General features: G+C 37.4%; 1 protein-coding gene across 2 annotated transcripts; it reads left to right on the forward strand.

The window, feature by feature from the left end:
- Positions 1-4,948: 4,948 nt before the first annotated feature.
- On the forward strand, positions 4,949-17,488 carry LOC146462319 (uncharacterized). Of its 2 annotated transcripts, XM_085085915.1 has the most exons (10): positions 4,949-5,032; positions 5,941-6,007; positions 7,081-7,107; positions 7,913-7,939; positions 10,912-10,955; positions 11,028-11,081; positions 11,625-11,678; positions 14,594-14,683; positions 14,893-14,929; positions 15,662-17,488. In XM_085085915.1, exons 1-10 carry the CDS (start codon positions 4,949-4,951, stop codon positions 16,738-16,740), a joined length of 1,563 nt encoding a protein of 520 aa, XP_084942041.1. In that variant the 3' UTR covers positions 16,741-17,488. The 2 variants fall into 2 exon arrangements, 1 of the variants encoding a protein (XP_084942041.1); XR_014857184.1 differs by lacking the exons at positions 4,949-5,032; positions 10,912-10,955; positions 11,028-11,081; ... (2 more) ...; positions 14,893-14,929; positions 15,662-17,488 and adding an exon at positions 5,422-5,574 and having other exon boundaries at positions 7,913-8,434.
- The last annotated feature ends 1,931 nt before the right edge of the window (positions 17,489-19,419 follow it).

Consider the following 19,419-nt stretch of genomic DNA (forward strand, 5'->3'; position numbering starts at 1 on the left):
TCAAAGTGCCAAACGGCTTCTCAGATTTTGCGAACTTGAATATAGAGTATATGTCTCATACTACACAACGTCTGGGAAAAGAGGCTTTGAAAAGCGAGTAAAAAATTGACTTTTAAACGCAATCTCGTGTATTGTGGTTTAATTTGTTGTATGAAAACAAGCATTTGCCGCCTTTCGGAGTTCGTACATGTAGTTTAACTTGGAGGTTCACCTTTTAAAGCATCAAGCGATCCTGAAATAAAAAGTGGAAGAGGATGAAAATTTAATTGTCATTCTCCTGGTGGGGAGGTGGCCTCTAGGAAGAGTAACTGCAAACGAAACCTGAAAGCGTTGGAAGGTAGGAGTGTCTTGTGCGAAGAGACACAGCTGCGAACAGCAGCCTAGCTTAATGCGGGGCTTTGATTAGAATGAATACGTACTCCAAAATCAGCTCTCCTTGGACATCTGTTTTTGGAAGCGACCAGCAGATCCCATAGGCACTCGCTTGTTGTCACATTGTTCTTGAGTAGCACAAAATTATGAATGAATACTCTCTTGTAACCACTCATCTATGCTCTCAAGTTAGCTCTATGGACATGCATAACAGTAGGATGAGAGACTAAAGCAAGGGGACTAGTCCTTTCCCTCACTGATGTAATGCATAATGCTGGAATGACTTATTAATGATTTGCTGTGAAATAATTTAAACTTCAAAAAACGTATCTTATAGGACTGAGCTTTTTGTTTGTACCTTTTTTTGGGATAACATCTTCACCCCTCCGTCCGAAGTTTAAGCCGGAATTTAGTAGCTTCAATATTGACATAACTCGGCAATGACGGTTAATAAAATCGAAGAAAATACGAAATATGATGAAATGTTTGCACCTCTCAACATTTATTACTGACAAAAGGAGTACTTCAACTTACAAGAAGCAGTGTATACGATACTGCTTCGTCATTACCGGCCAAAAAGTTCAAATTCCTAGTTTGGCGGAAATGTCTTTGCATGGGCTTAAGACAATCTATTTTTATTGAGAAGCGCAAAAAACAAAATGGATGTCACCGAACGTTGGTTGAGGTAGTTTTCGGACAACAGTGTCTTTGCATTAATCTGGGATCATGGTTCAAAAGAGCGCAACTCAAGGAGGAGATCTGAAGAATTGAGGCCTACCTACAGTCAACTCTCGCCTTGCGGACACCCCGCTATTACGGACACTCGCTATTACGGCCAAAATCCAGATCTCCGGCGAAAGCTATGGGGGTTTGACTGAAACTGATTCCTGCTATTACGGACTCGCGCTATCACGGACTTACGGACACTTTCGTGGTACAAACATAACACTTTTATTGTTTGACTCTTGATAAAGCAGACACCATGAACTTCGCATATAACATGAATTGCAGTCTGATGTTCGTCATTTGTCAAAACACACTTCAAAAAATTTTCGGTCCGAGCAATTTTTTTTCTCCCACTTCAAGATGACGGATGTTATAAATCACACACTAAGCTGCTTTTTTCTAGTTTTTAAAGATAGAAAAACAGATGACTCAAAGAAGACACAAACCTGGCTCGTCGGATTTCCAAGCGAGAACCTTACCACTAGACTAGCGACGAAAGGCTTCCAGAGTTTACAATTTTTTTTTCTCGATATCCTAACTTCAAATGAAAATGCTAACCGCAAGCTACCGAAGCTAAATTAGGCTAACTGTTAAGGACTTTTTTACCTCGTTCAGCCAAACTTTTTCGTTTTCTTAGAGGTTCGCTGCAGTGATTAACGGCAGTGAAAAGCAAAATGGTTGGTTGAATCTTGAACTTCATTTTGTGTTGAGTGTAAGGCGTCATATTCCTCTCGATGCAACTAGATCCAGCTCTTTATGTGGTTCCCGGCCATTTTTGGAATCGAGAAATGGCAGCAAAGCGAACCCAAACTTCACGTTTAAAATAACTGGCCTTTCCGTTAGAATTTCTGTGTAAAATTTGACGTGGTAAGTATATTTATCACATCTACTTTTAAAAGCTGATGAGAAAAGTGGAAGCAAAATTTTGATCATAGTTTCACTGTCAGACTCCGCATGTTATTGAAAGGCGCAGCAAAATCGAGACTTGTAGAAACATTGTTTTCAGGATTTTCCCGGAAAAATACGAGAACACAACGTGGCAATCCAGTTTGAAAATGTTGTGCAGGTTTCTTTTCACATCCGTCAGGTCTTGAAAGATTGTTAGTAGTAGTAAAAAAGGGTAGTATAGCGTGTAACCAATGATACTGCAAGGATGATACGACGTGATCAAAACAAACCAATCAGGATAAAGCAGATTACGTCTTCGTGACGTCACAGTTGTTATTTTTAGATATGACGTATTGACTTCATTGCTAATTATGCAAACGAGGTAGATTGTACTTTACCACGAGATCAAAACAAACCAATCAGGATTAAGCGGATTGCTAATCGTATAAAGGTAAGAGCTTTTATTTTTTTTGCTAACAAAACGTCTTTATTTTAGTAATAAATGTTTTTACCCTTATTTATAGCGGCCACTAAAAATTTAACACACATAGTGAGGCGTTGGCCTTAATTGCCATTTATTTACTGATCCTTCTTTTGTAAGCTCTGATTCCAACGATATATCAATATCGAATCCTTTCTATTGTTCTAGGTTACGTAGCTTGGTTGACAGGTGACGCGCACGCTTCTCTCACTTCGCACGCACGGCCCGATTCCCCTCTTGCCTTCCCCTTAATTTCTTACGCCTGTCACGCAAGGATACTACGGTTCTTGGTTGTTGTTTATTGACAGTGATAAAAATTACCTCGCAGACCCTTAAGTTTATGATTTCGGGGTGAGGAGCTGTGCGACTACAACAACAATAACTTTATTTCACATTTCCTTGCTAAAAATTTTCGAATTGTGATATGTCACAAACTTTACATATATAATATACAATTACTTTTTACACTAAATATATGTTATATGTGAGGAAATACCTAGGAGCTAGATAATCGCAAGGTTTTGGAGCTAGCCATGATCTAGTTACTTGCAAGTAGTTTTGGAAGTGCAGGACATCACAATGACTAGATACACGACAAAAGCAAATGAAACATACAGGGAACATACAGCATATCCACACTCCTTAAAAAGAGCAAACAAACACACACGAAAAGAAAAAAAAATCAAAAAACAGAAATCAGAAGAGAAATCAGACTGCTTTAAAGACATTTTGTCTCCGCTTAAGTTCGGTGAATCTTCGACGTTTTAAATAACAGGTTGTATTTATATGTGAAAAACAAGCCTCTAAGCGTGTTTGTATTCCAATAAAACTAAGTGATGTTCCTTTCGGGCCTTGTGCTAATTTCTAATAAGCGGCCACTTCTCATTTACCCGGGGATTGTGATTAATACGGGTTTGATTGTATTTTGATAAAGATGTGCTACGCCCTCGGGTGCGGCATGAGGTGAATATATCGCATATCTCGGAGGGGAAGGTAAATAACAAGGTTATTTTTTAAGGTGTTGAGGTTTTGTAAAGAAAACGACGTAGTAGTTGTGGCGGACATCGATCGGTAAACATGTTGTCCCGTCTGTTGCAAATTTGCATTTTTACACTTCGCTCCTTGTGATTCGTGGGAAGTCTAAGAGGCGAAAAATGTATAAAATATAGTTCGTGGTCTTCTTGTGGCTCAACGCAAAGAATGGAGTAGATAGCAGTGATTTTTAAAGAGAAACGGAAAACGACTTCAGGTTCAAAAGAGAAGAGAGAAGTAAAATGTTGTTAGACACATGGAATTTATGAAATCGAAAATTGAAAGTATGCCAGAATTCTATGGCATATTTAAAGTTTTGTCTCTTTTTGGTCATAGCCAAGTTAGTTCTACAGTATCGACGGTTAAATTTGTCTTATTTCCGTTAAGTATTTAAATAAAATGAAACAATAAGCATCGACTGGCCGCTTGCCATTATCAGGGGTCGGTGTTGGGTACTGGGGCGACGGAAATCTCTGATGTTGGGCGAATTTATTCCATCGTTTTGCTATTGTTATCAGCTATTGTTTCAGCCTCTCTCTGCATTGTTACAATCAAGGCCCCACCAGCTTTTCTGATTGTCAATATTGGTTTTTTTTTTGTTCATCAAAATAGAACAGAGAGGACCGTCGGAGCCAACTAAAAATAAGAGAATGATAAAGTGTATGTAACTAGTAAGCGTAAAGCACGTTAAAAATATTACAAAAATTGTCAAAAAGAAGAATATATTAAAATGGGATTAAAATATGATTAAGATATTCTAATTAACCAACCGTGAGTTTCGAGCTGATCAAGTCAGATTGTTTGTCGAGTCTCGACCTTATATATACTCTGGCATTGTCTCAAGTCTTTTCCTCTTATTTTCTGCCGATTTTTCAAGTAATTTGAAATCGTCGATCCCCTGTGATGGAAACTACCAGAAGGAGTGGCATGAGAGATGTTCGTAATAACACAAGAAATAGTCATCAGTATTTTAAACCCGACTATGTTTGATATGCCTGTCTCCTCCCTCCTCTTCCCAAACTCCCTCTGCCCCCAAGCCACCGCAAAAAAAAAAAAAAAAGCATATCGAAAACACGACCGGACAAAGCTTTTTCGTATTCGAGGTCACAGTTTCCCAGCTAAAACAATATCATTTATGCCTAACATTTATATAAAATGGAAGCAATATAGATTTCACCGTTCAGGCACCAAATCAAGCTGCGTTCCGTACTTCACCAGGGGGGAAAGGACTCTCCATGATTTCAGTCCCCACCCCTCCCCCTTTCTTGACTTACTCCACGCAACACAGTCTACCGAGACCTTGACTGTCTCGTAAGTTATCCGGATGTAAGTATCATAAACAAATAACCTTTTATCTCGAATTTTCGCGTTCATCAGTCAAATAAACCAAAGAGCGCTGAACTACACGTTGAATATTACCAGTTGACTTCTGAGGAGAGAGGATCAAAAATGTTTCGCTTGTTCTTCGTGTTGGCGTTAGGCGTTTTCTTGGCCGGTTCTTTCGGAACAACGCAGAAAAAGTCTGCAAATCAGGTAACGTCTGAGAAATGAGTTGCACATATGTAGTTAACAATTTCGGAAGTCCCGATGAAGTCGTTTCTCGTACCTTTTTGTATTGCTTTCGAAAACGGCTTTCATCGTGAATCGCTCACCGCCTCTAAATTTTGGCGCTGTCACACTTTAAACTAAAAGCGAAACTATTTCTAGAGAAATATATTCAATTCGAAAAAGTAAAACTTGGGAAAGAACCGATTAATCCAGAATTTAGGACGCCGAATTATAGCATGCTCTTAGCTTTCCAGTCTCCTGGGTAGGGTAGCACTTTGCGCCCTTCTCCTCACCACCTCCCCACAAAATGCGCTGCCCAGTCTTCCCTCATTGTAGAAACGCCTGGCGAAGAACTTGTACTGCGAAGAACGTTTGCTTATGAGGAATCCAAATATAATTCCAGCGGTTTTTAGCGACGATTAGGGGCTGCGTGGTCAAAGGGTGTTGGCTTATAATTCTACTCCAGAGCGGAATTTCTTGGGGCAAGTTAGGACTATACAGGACAATAACAATTTTTGTCTAAACCAGTGAGGAATTGATTATTTTTGCCCTAGTCGATTTGAAATTTCGTTATTTTTTAAGTGAGAGAATATTGCATTGCCTTACAATGCAACCAACTTCTTGAATTGCTAAACAAAGAAACTTAAGTTTAAAAGTAAGCTAATCATACATGTATATGACAGAATCTTATCCATCATTTGGGTGACATACGTGGCTACATGTAGTCTTTGAGAACTGTAATATTAATGAGAATGATGTATTATTAATGTTCTCATAAGTTATCACTTAATGTCAATGAGTATATAGTACTTATGGCATTTAATAAACTAAATAATTATTCACATAATCATACATAAAGTCATGTATATTTAATTATGTTTCTGAAATTATAGACTAATGTACCCACAAGCAAGTCAAAAAGCTGTGAAGCTGTTTCCCAAGCCTGTGGCTGCAAAGATGGTCAGTAAATTGAAAATCTTTATATTTTTATTGTGCTCAGTGTCACATCAATCCCCCCCCCCCCCCCCCGACACCCGGGACATAGTGGGGAGTTAAAAGCCCCGCATTCTCTTCATGATTGTCCATTTGATGCAAAAGTTGTGCCCCCAGTTTCCCTTGTCTTTTCATGTTAATTAGTCTTTCAAAAGTCATGTGGAACTCTTATTAATAATTAATTACATGTATGAGGCTAGCATGCACTCAACAAAAATGCCAAAAAAAAAAAAAAAGACGGAAAGAATGTTGAAACAATTACAGTCTAAACATACACGTACCTTTGTGGGAATTCTCCCTGTGGTTTGGTTGAAGACATTTGTTCATGATAGATTTTAAGAAATTATGTGGGGGTTTTATATCCTGTGAACTGTCTTTGAAACCATAATTCTCTCTTCTCTCTTTTCCTCACATATCATTTACAAATGACAAATTGTACATGTACTTGATATTTAACACTTTCTGAGACAGCTGAGGACTAGAGTTATGTTTTGGTCTTACTCTTGTAAAAGAAATCTATACATTGAGATGACTTTGTGAAAAAATCAATATTTGTGTTATCCACAAAATATGACTAAAGTTTTCTAAGAACTGGATTTTTAGACAGACTAATTTCACCCCCTCCGCCCTTCCTTTAGACTTTTCACATCCTTTATACCTGGGTTTTCACTGCTGATCTTGTTCCCTTTCCCCTTCCCAACTATTATGAGCCAATGCTGTTAATTAATTTTTCTTCCGTATTTTTTTTTGTCAAAAAGGTACATACTGTGTAGTTGATTGCTGCATGTTAGCAAGAATAGAAATTTTTATTTGGTAAAATAAATTATCTCGTGATGTCCATTATCACCTCTCGACCATGATCATGAATTGTCGCAAACATGCAGTTGGATGAACTGTGTCTGACTGGATTAAAATTGTAAGAACCATAAACTAGTACATCCCAAGTCTCGTAAGCTTTAATGCCCTTTGATATGACAGTGTTCTGTAGTTTTCACCTGTTGCATACTACATGAATAATGTTTCCTTTAATTTTTTTGTAGGGAAGGATGGAAAAGATGGGCAAAATGGTAATTGTGTTCACTTAAAAAAAAGTGTTGAACATAAATGCGATGATGTAGGCTACATTTACATCTGTATGTAACCTGTATGTAATTTTTCAGGAATCTTTTTGTTTAGTATAAGATTATATGGTACACACTGTCAGATGACTATTAAATAAATGGAAGCTTAAATTTCACAGTGGCAGTGTTTTAGGTTAAAATGTCATCCAGGTCAAAATGATTTCAACCTAGGTTGATTTGTATTTTCCTTTGTTTCAGATGTAAATTACCCAACCTTAACAAAGGAAAATACAAATCAACCTAAGTTGAAACCTACAACAGCAGTACGTTTTGCAATTTTCCTGACTTAAAATATTACAGCATCTTTTAAATTTGGTTGTATTTTTACTATAATAGTATCTGTGATGTTCACATTGTCACGCTAGGTACTATCATGGGAATTCATGCATCTCTGTGTAATTACTGTCATGGCCGTCCATTGCATGTCAGGTTATTTGCAAAACAAAAAAGTACATGACCTTATAAACTTGTTTTGATGAAAGCCATCCTGTCTAATGCTTTGGCATTGAAATCTCACAGTATCTTACCATTAGGCTTATTTATATTTTTGAGTTTTTATATGTTACTTAATATATGCTGAGTATGTAATTTTACTAATTCTTAACAAGTATATGTTTTTTATCTTGAGTAATTCACTCCAGGCTTTGGACTGCAAATATTGTAGCTTTTCAACATCAATACTTTATCAGCAACTATTAAAACAATGACCAGTGGTTGTCAATAAAATTTTGATTTTGTTTTACTTTCACAGGGAAAGATGGACGTGATGGAGTGAATGGTGATGTACTCAATTTTTTTCAAAAATTCAATAGATTTTTTCTCTTCAAGTACTTAATTAATTAATAATTTGTCATGGCCTAAATTTTCATTAATGTGTAGAATTTGTATGAATTCATATTTCGATTGTTGGGTGGCAGGGGCCCAGGGAGGATACCCAAGTATAAACGTGACGGGGTGGTCCGACGTATTTTTTTGGGTCTAAAATTTTTAACTCCTGTATTTTTTTGGGTTGAAGATTTACCCATGTATTTTTCTGCATGGGTCTGAAAAATCTGTGTGTATTTTTTTAGGTTCGAATTTCTGCCAGGCTAATAGTTCTTACGCAATTCAAGCCAAAGTTCCCGCAAGATCCGAAAGGCAGCAAGGCAGAACTTTAGGCACTATGTATACTGTTCTTAAGATTGCATTTTTAGGATATAAAAGTCATGTATATTTTTGGGTCTAAAATTTCCAGTCTTGTATTTTTTTGGGTGCAGAATATAAGGCCCATGTATTTTTTGGGGTGTAAAATATTAGACTCCGTCAGCCCCCCCTCCCCCCCCCCCCCCCGTGACGTTTATACTCGAGAAACCCACCAGGGGGCAGGGGCAGTATTACCTTACTATCCTTTGCACAAACTCTGTATATCCTTCCATCTTACCTTGTTTGTGTTACAAACATTCAGGTTTGTTAGATGTTCAGCAGTACCTCTAACTACAATTTAGTTTAAAATATTAATTTCCAAACAAATTATTTCATTAAATATTATTTATTAAATGGATGTGGTAATCATAAAATACGCTTTCATGCAGGATTGGCCCAAGCTATAATCCCAGGGGACAATTTTACAGTTAGTTACTTATATGTATTTAGCCACTTTTTAGTGTTGGTATACAAGATTGTCCTTGTAATTAAATCATTTTCATAAACACTGAGCCATTGTGATCCAATTTCCAGTAAATGCAAGTGTAAAAAAAGATACTTTCATTCAGCTCAGAGCAGACCAAAAGTTAAGTTAAACGCAGATTGTACTAAACTTTATAGTTCACACTAAGATAGCCTGAGTATCAGGCCTTCCTAAGGGGAGGGGGAAGGGGAGGGGGAGGGGGAGGGGAAGGGGGAGAAGAGGAAAGGAAGGCCTGACACAAAACCTTTCAGAAGTTTGTGTCGAACGTCCGAATTTTGGACATTGGCGCTGATTGGACGAAACACATCGCATCGCTGTCGCATGTTTTGTATTTTGATATCAAAGGTCATTTCTGTCATTTCTGGGTTACGAGTGCTGCGTTTATCGCCTGTTGAGCAACCGTATTTGTCTTTTGATTAGTTACGGCTGCGTTTTTGTCAAATCACTTCTTGCCATCCTAAACTGTGAGATTTGTATTTTCCTCCTGTAATGAAGCTGTATTTAGTCGCGAATTCTGCTCAGTGGTGCTCAACAGAAATTTATATTTTGTTTGGAGAGACTTTTGCAATGGAGCTGTCTGTGTAACTTCAATTCATATCTCTCACAGCGGTCATCACTGACATGACAGTTGCATGACCAGAAGTTATTTGGATTGGCTACTATTTACGGCGAAGCGTCATGCTCATCGAGGGGGCGGAATACTCATCTCAATGCTTTAGTGTCAGGCTTTTCTTCCCTTTTCCCCTTCCTCTCTTCCCCCTCTCCCCCCCCCCCCCCCCTCCCCGAAAAGCCTGATACTCAGGCTAACACTAAGATAACTCGTGGAAATGTAACAGAAAGGTGCAATGGGTGCTTCAAATGGCAACAATAATCAATTAATACTTACTGTGAATGCTTAAATATTCTTGACCTTGGAGTCTTAAACTTACAATTTATTATACAAATAACTCTTGTCTCAAGGTGTACTAATGTTGAAGCATTGAAGCAACAATTATCTTGATTTCAGCAAACTGTACCAGTCCCAAATTGTGCTTCTCTTGCTATTTTCAAGAATGTTTTTTTTTTCAACAAATTAAATAATAAATAAGACAATTAGTATAAGTAACTGTTGTTCTTAATTTCAGTATAATTAATATAAGAAGTGCATTTGAATTTATTGATAATTTGCTATTGACAAAATGTGATCATTAGTGTCATTATCATTATTATCAATACATGTAACTATAATATTCTAATTTTTTGTTATTAATTCCCCAACTCAGCTCCAACAAAATTAATAGAAAAGTAATTAAGCTAACAACATGATTATTCGTTTTTGGCAGATCGAAGTTTATTAAGAATTGCACACTACATGACTTGTTAAAAAAAAAACACTGACCATGACCAATTGTCTGAGAAACTTCTCTTCTAGCAACTTGAAAGACAATTCCCCAGAGTGGGTGCATGATTAGTGAGTAACTTGAACCTGCTCAGTACTCTAAGAATCTCATGGCAACCAGAAATGAAACACTTTAAACTTGCCTGGATAACTTGATACATACTATACCAAAGGACATATAAGTTGTGTAGTTATAAATCCCTTTGAGCTGTTACGTGCTTGCCCGAAGAAGGTAAAAACAAAGTTAGCATATATATGAAATCAATATGTAGTTTTCTGTGAAGTTAGTACATTAACATTATAAAACATATTAGAATCTGTTGTTCATCATCCGTAATATTATAGATAAAAGCAAAAACAAACAAAAAACTGGGCAAAATTCAGCCTGGCAGTCTTTGCATTGCTATGCCATCCTCACTGCAGTTGGCAACATCCTTTTGCTGACAGTAGTATAAAAAACATCTGTTAGAGATGAGCTGAGTTGCTAGTAAAAGTGTCTTGGAGCCAAAATGTTACTTAATATAATATTTAATGACTTGTGTGTTCATTTGACAAAATTAATTTTGAGACAAATTATTTGGGAAACCGAAAGACAAACAGTCATGACATTACATGTATGTGTGTGTACCTTTTAAGACAGGAACATTCAGCTCATACTTGTGTTTACATACTGATTGTTGATCCTAATTAATTATTTGTAACACAGGAAAAGATGGCCGTGATGGACAGGATGGCAGAGTTGGAGCAAAGGTTAATTTTTTTCTTCTTGCTTTTGCTGAAAATAATATTGGAATTTAATTCCCTTTTTTTCTCACTTGTCAGGGAGACAAAGGTGAAGTAGGGATGCGGGGACTGGATGGTAATTCCGGTGTTAAGGTATCCTTGTTTTCCATTTTATTACGTGTAATTATTTAGATGACTATTGTGAAATAGCGATCATATATCCTTGAAGCCTGTGCAATATAAATGCATAAATTATTATTATTATTATTATTATTATTATTATTATTATTATTAACTCATTGATATCCTGGATTGAGTGAAGTAAACACTTTAAACACAAGTCGTCATTTAAATATTTTAGGTTCTCAGATAATTTGAGTTAGTACTGTTCCACTTGTACATAATGGAACTCAGAAAAGATCAATATTAACAGAATGTTCTCAAAATCTTAACACAGTCATTCCCTTAATGCAGGTGCTGTTTGGGCTAGCCATGCAATCTCATAGAGGGGGGAGGGGGTTGCATGACAAACCCAAAGAGCATCTGTGTATTACACAGCTGAAAGATCTTTTATTAGTGTTATTACATGTAGTTATTCTAGTAAGTACTTAACTATGTCTAAATGGAGATGATTAATTAAAATAAATTAAATGACAACATTGTTTCTTAGTAAATATTTTTCTTTCCATTTTCCAGGGAGAGAAAGGTGAAGTGGGGATGCAAGGAAAGGATGGGAATGCTTCCATGAAGGTATTTTAAGGTTGCATTTCATTTTATAAGAAACATTTTTACTTTGATGAATCTTTATGTCTGTCTATAAAAAAATTTAGTATGAATTAAAGCATTCTCAGTTGGGTTTTGTATTTTCCCCTTATGGACAAGATAGATGTTATTAATGGGAAATTAAAAGAAATAAGCTGGGGTCAAAATGGAATATGTTTTCTAATAGACTTCAACTGACCTGCATTCATCTTTCACTAGGGGCATAAGGTAATCATAGCTAATGATTCATAATTTTATTACACCCATTTTGAAATCAATGGTTCACGATCCTTGCAACCTGATTGGCTCTCAACAGTGTGATTTATTCATGAATTGCACCATTTTTTGTTCTAAATTGCATCCTTTTTCAGCCCTTTAAAATGAATATGAAACTAACCAATCAAATATCATGGCTTACCAGCACTAGCCAATCATGAAAATTTTAGAGCAAAAAATGGGTGTAATAAACCTATTGAATACAATACATGTAGTACAGTTAAGTACACTAATGTTTTTAAATAATAAAAAGGATTTTAGCTCCTAAAACTGTATTAAAACAGTCAAGCAGTCTGGCACCTCTTGCAAAAAGAAATAACAAGATTTTAACAGTCTGGTTTTTATAACACTTACATGTAGGCCTTGTAAGTCGACCATACATGTAAGTCAGAAGAACCAGCCTTGCATTACTATGAGGTCATAATTATGGTTTTAAAGTTTCTTGAGGTACTTAAAAAAGATATTGTTAGACCGTTCTTGTAAACTGTGAATAGGCTTGAGTTGAAGAAGAGTTATTTTGAACACCAAGGAAGTAGAATTTTAGGTGATAAACGCTGTGCAAGTAATATTCGGTATTTTCTACGTATATTTCACATGTGAAAAAAGTGGTATGTCCAGTCAGCTTCTCGAATAGCTTTTCTCACACGTGCAAAATATAACCAATCAGTGTCTAGAGTACAGCCAATCAGAGCATAGCGATCAAATGGCTTCAGAGATGGTTGAGAAAACAGAGCCCACCAATCCAGTAACATAAGTCTGTGAGTTGAAAACATGGCTCTATATTATACTAGTTTACAAATTAAAAAGTAAGTAAGTAAGTAAAACCTTTATTTAGACACGATTAGTATTTAAGCTTAGGTATGCAACTTGTGGGGTAGTGTAAATAATATAAAAGATACATAAACAATAACTGTAATAAAATTGTAAAGTAAAATAAGACTTATGCCTTCTTATATGTATAAACATAACACTGAAATTTACTATTTACGATAAAAAAACTGGCTGTCAAAGAAGGTCTTGTCTAGTATGCAGTAAATCATAAAGTAACTGAAGGGGTTTTGATATCATGTGAACTTTTATGCCTTGAAATGAAAACTACGAGAACTTATAAAGCTTTTTTACTTTTTTTAAAATGAAAGAGACCTACACAAAAGAACTACAGAACGTTTAAGGATTTTAATCTCTTGTTTACTCGACGACGCTAATTTCTTGTTTATTTACTCAAGCATTGTGCTCAGAAGGGGGTTAAGCAAATATTGGGGTACTAAGTGCTTTATACAAATTTTTCTTACCACGATGTTCCTCTGCTTCATTTTGCTCTCTGTGGTTTATTTGTTATAAAGCTGTGCAGCAATATAATTTTTTATTTATTTTATTTATTTATTTATTTATTTAATTTTTTTTTTGCTGTTTACAAACTCCACTCCTCCAAAATATAAATGGTTGATGTTTAAGAAGTTCATTAAGTGCTAACCACAAAACTGGTTTATCCAGTTTAATGACTACCTCCTGATTTATAGCACTGGACTGAATAGTGCCATTGAACAACAAAGTAAACACTTAACCAAAGTAACCACTCTTGGAAGTCTTTTAAATGTAGAACTGAGCCTTTAAGCGAAGCTTTTTCCCTAGTACCATCCTAATGGCAAATGTAACATCTTTGAAAAGTTGATTGTTATTGTTAGTTTACGATTTGTTCTTAGGTTTAGTTTCATCTTACAGCCTTTTTGATCCATATTCTTGTAATTTTACAAGGGTTTACTATTTCTAATTATTCTGGATGTAATAGAATTCAGCCACTATTCTATTACATCCAACAGGGAAAATGAAAAAATCCTTTGGTGATAGATCTTTTAGTGTAGCTGCGCCTACACTGTGGAACGCGCTCCCAGCAAACCTGCGCAGTGTTGGTTCTATTTTAACTTTTAAGTCTTGTAACTTTTAGCCTTTGGCGCTTAAATTACCTTTTTATCGTCGCACCAAATGTGACCTAAGTGTCGTTTCGGATTTGAACACCTAGTTGTTCTAGGCAGCGGCGAAGAGGCTCCGATACTCCCTGTACGTAGGGTAAAACGGCGGTGGATTTAAACTCTGCCACGTGCTCTTTCCTGGGGGCTGTTCTTGCCTTGGTGATCCTCTGCACAAAGGAGGAGGGATATCCGTTAGAGACCAGTACAGATGACGGATGCTTCTTCTCCTCAGAGATGACTGATGGTTTGGTCACGAGACGTTTCGCCCTGTCGTACAGACACTTCACAATACCGCGTTTTACTAATTGTTAGTGGTGTGAATCATATTCTAAGTATTGATCAGTGTGACGCTGGTGGTAAGGCGGCCGTCTGGTTCTCTTGAGACTGACGTGTCGAGAAAGGCGATCTTGCTGTCGTTCTCAGTTTCCATGGTCGATTGTTGACTGTTGAGGTGTTGTCGAAAGCTGTCAACTCTGTCAAGTGGATTCTGTTTGATTTCTGATTGGTTAACAAAACGGCGCATTTTTTAGCCAATCTCATATCACAGTAAAGCACAGTAAAACTAAAGCAAGCGTCAAATTATACTTTTGACCAAGAAGTGGAAATACTATAAATTGTATCTAATTTCATTGATAATTATTTTTTCTGTTCACTGAGGGCGAGAAAGGATCTCCTGGAGACAAAGGATCACAAGGAGAAAAAGGACTACCAGGACAGAAAGGAATGCCGGGAACATGTGATGCAAAGGTGGTGAAATGTTTATTCTTCTTTGTTCATTCAGCGTTAACAAGTGTAAGGAAAATTTGGTTGGCCTTTACTGTAAATATCCAATCTTGAAATTGTTTTCTTGCTTTGCATATACTACTGTTCAATTAATTGAGTCTTTGCTATTTCATGCTGTTGATGATATGTACATGTAGTATAACAAGCTATTTTTCCTCCTTTGTGCATCTCAGGGTTCATCTTCCAGTAAATCAGCTTGCTGTTCAGCTGGTAAGAACATTTCTCTCTTACATTACATTTACAATCCTATTATAACTTTGAAAACGTTGGTGGCTCTCTCAGAACGTTTTACGCAGTTTTATTGTTCTTAAACATATCAAACAGTTGTGTTCACTTTGTTTTGTTTCTTGAAATATTCTAGAACTTCCCATGTTGAAGCTTTATTCTAGATTTACATGTAATCAACGCTTCTTTATGATATTTTGAGATTAGAGTTCAGGTCAATTCCATTTCCCACTTCAGATTTCTTTTAGTTAGCTTTGATTTATAAATTTGGGAAACTGATTCCTGCTGCGAGAACTCAGGTTTCTCTGTTCCGGGACTGCCTCTGACGGTCACTGACTCAATAATACGATATCCGCTGGGTTCGCATAGGTCACAAAAAACCTGGAAAGTTATGGTTTTTAATTGTTAGCCATGGAAAGTCATTATGGACAACAATAATTATTAAACAAAAAGGAAACAGGAAACAGATTTTTACTCAGTATATACATGTAGTTTTATTGGCCACAATCCTATAATGCCACTTTTTACAGCAAACTTCTGTACTCATTTTTTCTTACATTGTTACGCTGAACAAAGGAAATCTTCTCTGAATACATGTTCCTGAAACCAACAGAGGGAAGACAGGCGGCTTAATAAAGTGATGCAATTATTGCAATATAATGTAAAATCCCGGTTTTCACTAAAACTTAATGACACCAACTTTTCTTTCCTTTAAAGAATGCGCCGGCGGTTTCCACTTCTTTGAGAAAATTCAAGACCTACCAACCCAAGGAGCGGCAGATGTGGAACATTTCACCATTGATGGAAGTCTGTTTCTTGCTTTTTCCAACTACCATGGCGACATTAGAAAGCACAAGACAAGCTCCATGATCTACAAGATGGACAAATCAACTGAAAAATTTATTTTGTACCAGAGCCTGCAAACTAGAGGCGCGTATGGTCTTGAGTACTTTTCAATCGCTGGTAAACATTTCCTCGCTGTGGCCAATCATTACGATGGAACCCACCTACTGGACTCGGTTATTTACCAGTGGAATGGAAAGCTGTTTGTCGTCTTTCAAGGCATATCTACGAAAGGAGCAAGCCACTTCGCTTTTTTCAAGATAAATGGTGAAAAGTATCTCGCAGTAGCAAACTACTATGATGGAAGAACCTATTCCACAAAATCAGTCATCTACAAATGGAGCAGCGGCAAGTTTAACAAGTTTCAGGAAATACCAACTGAAGGTGCCTTGGAATGTACGGCGTTTGTAATAAACAATGACACTACTTTCATCGCTTTTGCAAACCATTGGAATTCCCAGCAGAAGTATTCTGTTCAGTCCACTGTGTTCAAGTGGTCAGGCGGACACTTTGTTAAACAGCAGTCTCTTCAAACGTATGGAGGGCGTGATGTGAAGTCCTTTAACATCAATGGGCACACATTCCTCGCCTTTGCGAATTATTACTCTGGAAGCAGCCACAACACCAACTCGTTCATTTACAAGTGGAATGGTAACAAGTTCGTTCTGTTTCAGTCCATTTCTACTCGTGGAGCCATCGCTTGGCATCCATTTGTGATCAGCGGTCAAACGTACCTGGGTGTGGCCAATCACTACGATTCCAGTCGGAAACACAACACACAGTCAGTTGTGTACCAGGCCTCTGGAGCGCAGTTCATTAAGTACCAAGAGATTCCAACACACGGAGCACATTATATGACGTCATTTGAGTACAAAGGCCATACTTACTTGGCAGTGGCAAATTATTACAGCAAGAAACACAACATAAACAGCGCCCTGTACAAGTGGGCTTAGAACCAAGAACGAAATATCTGGATCCAAGCCTAAAATAACTTATGATTAGCAGTGGAATGAAAACGTTTTGTTTGTTGACCTAAAATACACAACAGGGAACGATTTGTTAATTTTGCAGAGATTGAGTTTAAACTTGATTTACTGAATCGGTTTCAGAAATAGTTGTAAATGGAACTATAAAGTTAATACATAGCATTCTTAATAGACAATCGCATAAAGACCAAGGAATAGTGGAGACATAAAATCGGATTCAGTTCTGTGCTCGGCTAATTTTGATGCAGAATTTTTTTCTAGAATTAACAATAAATCTGTGCTTGGATCATAAAACACTTGTCTGCTGTTTATCACCTGAATTTTGCGCGGAAACTCTGTTCAAGAGTATGAGTCAAACGAAAACAAAAAAAACAACCTTAAGTAAAAACACTACCCTGACTTGCTTCCGGTGAGACGATACGAAACTTTGACCGGAAACCGGTAGTAGCTAGGGTAAAGAAACACAAGAAGGTGTCAAATATTTCATCGTTGTGCTTACGATTTGCTTCAGTGTTTGATTGGACTCTGTCATCGTTATGGGCCGTGTGTTGCCGAAAAAATAGCCTCGCTCGAGGACGAAATAAGGAGGGTTGCGGAAAAGGAGCACGGTTAGCGGAAAAATAGCGCAACTTTACGAATAATATGGCTGATGACGGGAAAAATATTCATAACACAGCTCCCCATTTCCAAAGCATGATGTCGTAAAACGTAAATGACTGTTTCTTGGTTTGCTGCGTAGATTAACGTTGCAGAGAATGTCCCACACTTTTGAAATTACACAGTGGTAAAGGGAACGAAAAAGGGAGAAACCGATATATAGTCTCAGAACAAAATTGGACCACGAAAATTCTTGCCTCTTGTATTCTTTACTATCACCTCTATCAAAGTTATTAGGCGGTCGGAACTGAATCCTGATAAATCGTCTGCACTTAGGCGAGGGTACGGTGGAAGGGGACGAATTTACGTGGCCATGCATTTTAAGGTTATGTAGTTGTCTAGCTGCCCGAGATTGACAAGATTGTAGTTTACTGACTACAGTAAAATCGTGAGTTGTTCCGAGGCTCTTTTTTTTTCTTGTAGATTCAGAGCGATTTAGAACCTGTTCACTTTGATTCTGACCTCCTTAAACTTAAACTTACGAAACAGAAGACGGCAAAATATCGCTGCTTGACTAACGTGACACCAACCTTTTCTTCTTAAGAACATAGCGAAGAGTAGCCAAGTTGAAACCAGGAATTAAGAAAATTCAGCTGTCACGCTAGCTAGTCACGCAAGAACAATTTGTCGTAACCGAAAGTCGTTCACCATTCATTACTACGGGTGGGGTTGGTTAGACGAGGTTCCCTGAGATCGAGTTTGCTCAGTATCGCGCTCCAGACAGATCAGTGTTCCCACACACGTACACGTTGAAATGCTTCGGTCAAGTTTTAAAATCTTTGTAAGGGGTTACTGTCCTTTTTAATCGTTAACTCTGCGGCTAAAATATTTATGAAAAGCTTGCGAAGATTTTAGTTATCTTCGTGTATCCGGATGCAGCGTAAGGACCCTTCTCTGAAAAACATCAGTTTTCTTGTTCATTTAAATTCACCAGAAAGTGTCTCAAACCTCTGCTATTATTTTCCAAATCACACGTTAGTAACTGGGTACGAGTAAGCTGGCGATGCCAGAAGGCGAAGAAGTTACTTCATTGAGAATGATGTGTGATTCTTTCAGCCAGTTACACAGGCATTCTCGGAAAATGAAATCCGAGTCCTACCAACTGGAGTCGAAACTATAACCTTCCGATTACTGGTTCGGATGCTCTACCACTTAGCTACGGGAGACTCGTGGGAACTAAGGCCATTAAACCAGGTTCATGGGACAAACATCCTGCATAGCTCTGATTTGAATAGAATGTCGATGTGTGGCATATATATGCACAATGGGATAAATGTGATGGTATATTTTAAGGCTGGTGAATACATGAGAATGATGTATGAGTGATTCAGTCAGTGACACAGGTATACTTAGGAAAAGAAAATCCAAGTTCTCCCAACAGGAGTCGAACCAATCACCTTTGGATTACTAGTTCGGAATTACTACTTTGTCCATTGTTTTAAACTTTGAATATTTTTAATAAGCTTTAAACAGTTAACAAACCCGTTGAACCGTAAACAATAATTTTATTTCCCTTCTGTTTTAATTAGCGTAAATCGTCTTTGGAACAACTGGCTCTGAAAGCGAGTAGCGTAGCCAATCAGAGAACGGCAATCGTGATAGAACGCTAGTAGATTTATACTAAAGTACAGTAGCCTGACTGGGGAGAACAAATATCCAGTCACGAGAATTTAGGAATGATTGATCTGTCCCCATCCCACTGTCTCACTCCCCATTCTACCAAAACGGAATATATATGCTACTCAGTGGACGAGGGCAACTGACTGGGCCGAAACACGCTCTTAAGATGGGTGATTATGTTATCGAGGAGGTGGTTTCTACAAGGTGTCCAGATAGACAACGCTCTTAAATGGGATCATCATGTATAGGAACTAGCGAAGTCGTTTACGCAGAAGTTGAACTTACTTAAGGTGGCCGAATACAGTTTTTTAGTGTACAGGTGTTAGAAGACGTTATTTGGATACTATGTACTTCTGGGCGCCCAAAATT

The sequence above is a fragment of the Pavona decussata genome, unplaced genomic scaffold, assembly GCF_977016875.1.
Source record: "Pavona decussata unplaced genomic scaffold, jaPavDecu1.1 SCAFFOLD_190, whole genome shotgun sequence".
In the NCBI taxonomy this organism is placed as follows: Eukaryota; Metazoa; Cnidaria; class Anthozoa; order Scleractinia; family Agariciidae; genus Pavona; species Pavona decussata.

Bases quoted from the DNA above. Each gene is read 5' to 3' on its own strand.
- LOC146462319 (XM_085085915.1), top strand. From the start codon at position 4,949: ATGTTTCGCTTGTTCTTCGTGTTGGCGTTAGGCGTTTTCTTGGCCGGT. The intron at 6,008-7,080 runs GTCAGTAAATTG...ATTTTTTTGTAG, and splicing joins AGCCTGTGGCTGCAAAGATG to GGAAGGATGGAAAAGATGGG. The intron at 14,684-14,892 runs GTGGTGAAATGT...TGTGCATCTCAG, and splicing joins CGGGAACATGTGATGCAAAG to GGTTCATCTTCCAGTAAATC.